The sequence below is a fragment of the Lactuca saligna genome, chromosome 2 (genome assembly GCF_052625555.1).
Source record: "Lactuca saligna cultivar CGN05327 chromosome 2, ASM5262555v1, whole genome shotgun sequence".
In the NCBI taxonomy this organism is placed as follows: domain Eukaryota; kingdom Viridiplantae; phylum Streptophyta; class Magnoliopsida; order Asterales; family Asteraceae; genus Lactuca; species Lactuca saligna.
Window position 1 is genome coordinate 18,702,625 of NC_136418.1, and position 6,978 is coordinate 18,709,602.

A 6,978-nucleotide genomic window follows, 5' to 3' on the forward strand; every position below is an offset into this window, starting at 1 on the left:
TATGCAAAAGTGAGTGTACAAATTTTTGGTCATGGTTCCTTCAGAAACTACACAATTGCATGCAATTTAGAGGTTCTTATATTCATATTTTGATAGGAATCCATCTAAAGCAACATTCATTACCAACATTTTTCTTGGTGCCCATCACGAAATATACAACGTTAATTTGTTTTCCAACATAGCATCTAAATATTGAAGGAGTGACACTTAATTCACTGTTTTTGGATGCTTACAAATCCTATAAAGTTGATAAATTCATTATCGTGATATGAATGAAGGATGTCAGTGTTGATGCTAATTTACTTTTTCCGTGCAACAATGTAGCATTGGACTTTTGAAAGGCATAATTTTTGAAGGTATTAATATGTTATATTAATGACTATGCTTTAGGATATTTTATCTTAATTGTGTCAAAGGTTACTGCTCGTAGCAGCAGTAACAACACTGACCCTATGGGTTGAAAACATTGTAAAAGAAAATAAAAATGTTGGTAGTAACAAAACAAAAGTCTTCTCAAACAATAAATTCAAGTTTAAAAACTTCAAAAATAAATGACAATTTATTTAAAAAGAAAACAAAAAAAAATACATATACATATAGGCATTGGTAATTAGATGACATACCATGTGGCCATCTCAAAAGAGTGCTAAAGATCAACATCTCATAAGAGTGCTAAAGATCAACAAGAGCGAAGAATGTGTGTAAGTATACTATAAAAGTTTACTATGTCGAGATTTTGACAATTTGATGATGGTTAGGCCATTAATAATGGTTATTCCATCCCAATGTGACTTTAATAAGTAGTTTTTGATAAATTACTTATTCCTTATTTAATGATTTATTTAGAGTAAATTACAAGAATGGTCCCTATGGTTAGGGGTAATTTGCGCGTTTAGTCCCTAACTTATTTTTTTAACTCGAAAGATCCTTATTGTTTGTTTTTGTTACGCGTTTGGTTCCTACTGTTTGTTTTTATTACGCGTTTGGTCCCTATTTTACCTAAAAGTACTATTATTTAAATAGAGAAAAATGATGTGGTTTATAAGGTAAGGTGAAGGGGATGGGTTTGAGGGTGTATTTAGTTAAATAAATTAAAAAATCAAGGGTAAAATAGTCTTTTTAGGTATGACGGGGACCAAGCGCGTAACAGAAACAAACAGTAAGGACCTTCCGAGTTAGAAAAATAAGTTAGGGACCAAACGCGCAAATTACCCCAAACCATAGGGACCGTTCATGTAATTTACTCATTTATTTAAAGAGTTTTTGATAAGTAATTTTCTAATTACATACATACGCACCGATTGTTAAGCGTTTAAAAAAATGACTCATTAGCTTATTTACTAGCGAAATTAAACCAAACATTATTGCTACTAGCGAAATTAAACCAAACACTTTTTTTTTTTTTTTATCTTCGTTTGACAGCGGATAAATAGTTAATTTTACTAAGAAAAATCATAAATTATTTTAAATAAGCAAAACCCAAACAAACGCCCATTTAAAAATGATTAATTCTATCATAAATTTTGCTTGAATAAATCATTCAACCCACATACACGATTTGTTTTAGAATTTTGCACAAAACAACCATCATACTAAAATCCTAAGATTTTAATTTCAAATGCTATGACTACTGTTAACTTATTTCTATCAACTTTCAAAGATGAGTTTTTCATGCTTCATTTTCGATGGAATAAATTACACGAATGGTTCCTATGGTTTGGGGTGATTTTCACGTTTGGTCTCTAACTTATTTTTTTAACTACGCTTAGTCCCTACTATTTGTTTTTGTTACGCGTTTGGTCCCTGTTTTACCTAAAAATATTATTATTTAAATAGAAAAAAAAAAAATTAGATGTAGCTAATGTAAGGTAAGGGGATGGGGTTGAAAGTATGTTTATTTAAACAAAATTAAAAAATCAATGGCAAATAATCTTTTTAGGTAAGATAGGAACCAAACGCGTAACAAACAACAAACAGTAAAGATCTAATAAATTAGAACGTGCAAATTACCCTAAACCATAGGGACCATTCGTGTAATTTACTTTTTCGATGTAAATCAGTTGTGTTTAACAAAATAAATCACGAGTTCAATGACATAATTCAATGTTTTTTCAAGAGAAATAAATACGTAATTTACTCGTTTGCCAATATAAACATCGCAGATTACTTTTTACCAAAAATCACAACATATTCTAAAAAATCATATAAATAAATACTTACATTTCTTTTCAGATAGTTTCTTTTATTAAAAAAACATACATTTAATTTTTTTACTCGTAGCAACACATTTATATTTTGTTACCAATATGCACAACTTTACATACTGATATTTTCTTCTTCTTTCTTTATATTAATAAAACTGAAAAACTAAAATCAAGAGATTTGTATTTTCACTTCTTTTTTCTTATTCACGAATTATACATTGAAAAAATCTACTCAGTTTTAGCATTTTACTTTCAATTTTTTCCTCATAATGACATAATCTAATTATAGCAAGAGAAAATATTAATATAATTTGATAAACTTTCCAAAAAAACAATGAAATTATATGAAGAAATAAACAATTAAGATTTTGCAAGGAAATTATAACTCCCAAAACTCTACAAATTAAAATAAATAAAAACAAACTTTACAATAAGTTAACAGGGGTAATGATCATTATGGTAACCTAAAGGAGATGCATGCAAAAAAAAAAAAGTAAAAAAGAAAAAAGAAGAAAAAAAAAAAAAAGATGTTGCTTACTATCTCTGTTATAAGGGCATTTTAGTCAAATCAACTTTGCCATCTTTCAACTCACACTACTCCAGAAGGAAGACGTAACACAAGTTGCCCACCCATAACACTGCACAGAAAAAGAAGATGAAAAATATATTTTGTGTTTTTTTTTTTTTTGGATTAATCTAAAAAGGACCTTATATTTTGTGTTTTTTTATGATTAAACCTCAAATTTATTTATTGCTTGAAAAGGACTTTTTATTTTTTTTAATAAAACCATCAACCTTCTAAATGCTTCCAAATAACCCCTCAACTTTTTAAGTTTTTCTCAAAAAAAACCCTCACGTTTTACAATTTTTTATTTTGGAAAAAATGACTAAAGGGACCATATCGGAAGAAAAAAAAATACAGTCTTTTTCAGGGAAAAAATAAATTTGAGGTTTAATCATGAAAAAGCACAGTATAAGGTCTTTTATAAGATTAACCATTTTTTTCCAAAAAAAGTTTTAAAAAATGAGGGTTTTTTTGGGAAAAAATGAAAAAAATAAAAGATCTATTTCGGAAGAAAAATAAAAATGAGGTCTAATCTGGAAAAAACAAAAAAAAATATAAGGTTTTTTATGAGATTAATCCAAATATATAGAATAAAGTTGTCACAAAATGTAAATAAAAAATTGGTTAATCTCATAAAAAATTGGCCATTTTAGTCATTTTTTTTTTTTCAAAAACAGTTGTAAAATGTTAGGTTTTTTTCGAGAAAAACTAAAAATGTTCAGGGTTTATTTGGAAGCATTTAAAAGGTTGATGGTTTTTTTCGGAAATTTTTTTTTTTAACTTCAGGCCTTTTTCTGAAAAATGAAAATAAAACACATGTTTCTTTTCAGGCAAAAAATAAATATGAGGTTTACTCCGGAAAAAACACAAAATATAATTTTTTAAATTGTGACAAAATGTAAATTTAAAAAAAAAAAAAAAAAATGAAAGGAGAAAATATGGAGAACCTTTGAACATAGTAATAGCAGAAATCAGCAAGTATAAATGTTTGGACAATTTCAGAAAGAAGAACCATCGACGGCCATAATCCGTATCCTAAAGCTGTCAACAACCGTCCTCTAGTGTCCAACACCTGTTTGGTTGGATAGAATGGAATGGAATCAGTCATTCCATTGTGAAATCAAACAAGGAATGGAATGGTTGATTCCGTTCAAATAAACAGAAAAAAGTTGGTTGAATAGAATGGACCGTACATGAAGGAATCTGATTCCTTCATGGATGGTCTGTTCATTCCATTTTATTTGGAAAACAAAAAACTTTTTTTTTTATTTATTTCAATGGAATCAACCATTCCTTTTCTAATTCCATCGTTACCAAACACTACCATAATGTAATGTTTGGATATTATCAATAATGATTGGTTAAGCTTGTTGCAATGGAATAACTTTTCATGAGTTTTTTATTTTATGTGCAAAAACAATGAATAGTTTTATCTCTACTCTATAAATTATTTAAATTTAAATAAAATTTAGTATAGTTAAGGAATTTTTTATTTATAATAATAATAAATTAAACATAATACATGTTCATTAAACCCAAATAAGATTATGACTACATATATATAAGAATGGGTTATATTACAATTTTTTAGAGTAAATTACACGAATGGTCCCTATTGTTTGGGGTAATTTGCGCGCTTGGTCCCTAACTTATTTTTTTTTTAAACTCGGAAGGTCCCTGCTGTTTGTTTTCGTTACGCGCTTGGTACCTGCTATTTGTTTTTTGTTACGTGTTTGGTCCCTATCTTACATAAAAAGACCAATATTTAAATAGGGAAAATGGTGGGGTAGGTAAGGTAAGGTAAGGGGGTGGGGTTGGGGGTGTTTTATTTAAAAAATTAAAAAATCAATAGCAAAATAGTCTTTTTAGGTAAAACGGAGACCAAGTACGTCATAAGAACAAACAGAGGGACCTTTCGAGTTAAAAAAAAAAAATAATAAGTTAGGGACCAAATGTGCAAATTACCCTAAACCATAGGGACCATTCGTGTAATTTACTCAATTTTTTAACTTATTCCATGATGGAATGAAACAAAATGGAAGGAATCTGATTCATTCAAGAATGTTTCATTCTATTCCATCACAAAAAACAAAAGACTTTTTTTTTTCACTTGAGTAGAATAAACCTTTCAATTCCTTCCTCTTATTCCATTATACCAAGCATCCATTAAAGTTGCAAAAAAACACATCTTCCATGAAAATAAACACACAGAAAACTCCTTTTGGGTGCATAATGTATTTACCAATGAAGAATTCTTTACCAATTATTGTATTATGTGTCATGGAAAGTTAAAAAAAAAAGATATATAGATATTAATTAAATATACCTGAAGAATCCAATGTGCACAACTTAGAAACCTTGCAACTCCTAAAGCAAACACATAATGTGCTGTAAATGGTTCAACAATCTAAACAAATAAAATCAAGTCAGTGGATTTATAATTTTAACTTTTCATACCATATTCATAATTTATAAAAATATTTATAAAATTACAGACCTTGGTATTCTGCATAACACGAAGTTGTGGAAGCACTGAAACAGCTTCAAGATAAACACAAAAAGCCCAAAGAATCCTGTTTATAATGTGATGTTGTGTTGTAGGATGAATCACTAAAGACAATATAGCACAAGGAATCACCTACATTCAAATCATCAAATATAAACAATTTAATTAGTATTAGTATTAATTAATTAATCAATCAATAGTGTCTTTTTGAGATTTGTGATAACTTACAATATAATAATTTGGGGCGTTGTCTTTTTCATGCATGTAACTTGCATTTAGGTTAAAACGCATCATATAAACAACCCAAATGGTGGTTGCTAATGTAGCCAAATCTAGCAAAGTGTGCACATCATATTCCATTACAAAACTGCAGTAGAGTCTAGAACCTAAGAAGATTGCTGTGAGTTCTTGTGATTTTAGTGAAAGACCTGAAATGAATCACCAATTAAGAGTAGCGCGATTAGATATTCTTGATTGAAATTTGATGAAAATCAGACGATAATCCTCAACCAATCAAATAATCAAGCATACCACAAAGATAATCAATTAACGAAAGTAAATTCTTCGAAATAGTATTAGATTAAAAAATTCTTTGAAAGAAAATGAGTTTCGATCGTTAAAAATCAGCCATGGTCATATGCAATGCGACAATTTTTGTGGATTCTAAACTTTTGGCCAAAAGAAAAAAAAAAAAAAAAAAATTGTACAGATTTAACATTGTAGGTGGTGAAATAGTTGACTGAATTCCATTTTAATCTGTTTTTCGAGAGTATTAGGTTAGAGATTTAAACGCCTGGACGTATGTATTAAACCCATTTGAACTTTACAACATCGAAGCGCAGCTCTTTCGGGAAGAAATGAGTAGAAATTAGATGTATACAGTAAAATTTCGACATGCAATTTTGACAATTTTTTATTGATTCAGTTCAATTTTGACAAAACCTTCAATGAGAATCCAAAAACAACACATTCAACGAAAAAAAGACGATGATTTGCATAAACTGATCGCCGTCAACAAACCGATTGGAGCAGTGATGCATGCAAAAGGGGAAATTGAGAAATTATAACGACAGAGGAAGCAAAATTGGGCGAATGCATGATTTTACCGGCGCAGGTTTTCTCGGTGGCGAGTTTATAAATAAGAACAGAGATTCCGAGAGCATGGACAGCCTCGGCGGCAATGAAGAGGCTATCGTGATCGTAAACCACCATACGGATAAAGACGAGGGCGGCGATGGCGCAGATAAACGCCAGGAACACCTTCACCTTCGGCGGTTGCCTCCGTACCCATGTCCGGACCACCTGGATCGGCCGTTTGGAACCCTTCATCGACATCGTCTTTCTGTTTCTCTCTCTAAAATCTAACGTTTTCTCTCTCTCTAGAAATTGGCGTAAAGCCGCGTAACATCCATCTATAAGGGTTTTGTGGTCGGTAAGTTTGGGAAATGTTTTGTGTTTTTTCTATCTTCCAAAACTGTCTGGTAACTTTTTAATGCCTTCATTTACGGGATTCATTTCATGTAAAATATCTTTTTGAATGTATCAAATAAATTCTAAATTTTTATCATAATTGTACAAATAAGGTACTTATTAGTTACTACCATAGTTGTTAAATATTGAGGGGTATTTGGTTTAGTTTTTCAAACCCCAAAAGTTCTTTTTGGAAAAGTTACAAGAAGTAACTTTTCCAAAAAGTTGATTTA

General features: G+C 29.8%; 1 protein-coding gene across 1 annotated transcript; it reads right to left on the reverse strand.

Annotated features, from left to right (window-relative positions):
* Positions 1–2,599: 2,599 nt before the first annotated feature.
* LOC145028793 (uncharacterized) lies at positions 2,600–6,720 on the reverse strand. The gene is made up of 6 exons (XM_078977531.1): positions 6,382–6,720; positions 5,504–5,703; positions 5,267–5,407; positions 5,096–5,176; positions 3,717–3,841; positions 2,600–2,842 (listed from the first exon to the last, which is right to left on the reverse strand). Exons 1-6 carry the CDS (start codon positions 6,608–6,610, stop codon positions 2,794–2,796), a joined length of 825 nt encoding a protein of 274 aa, XP_078833657.1. The 5' UTR covers positions 6,611–6,720; the 3' UTR covers positions 2,600–2,793.
* Between the last annotated feature and the right edge of the window lie 258 nt (positions 6,721–6,978).

Bases quoted from the DNA above. Each gene is read 5' to 3' on its own strand.
- LOC145028793 (XM_078977531.1), bottom strand. From the start codon at position 6,610: ATGTCGATGAAGGGTTCCAAACGGCCGATCCAGGTGGTCCGGACATGG. The intron at 5,704-6,381 runs GTAAAATCATGC...GATTCATTTCAG, and splicing joins CACCGAGAAAACCTGCGCCG to GTCTTTCACTAAAATCACAA. The intron at 2,843-3,716 runs GTTCTCCATATT...TTTTCTGTGCAG, and splicing joins TGCTATTACTATGTTCAAAG to TGTTATGGGTGGGCAACTTG.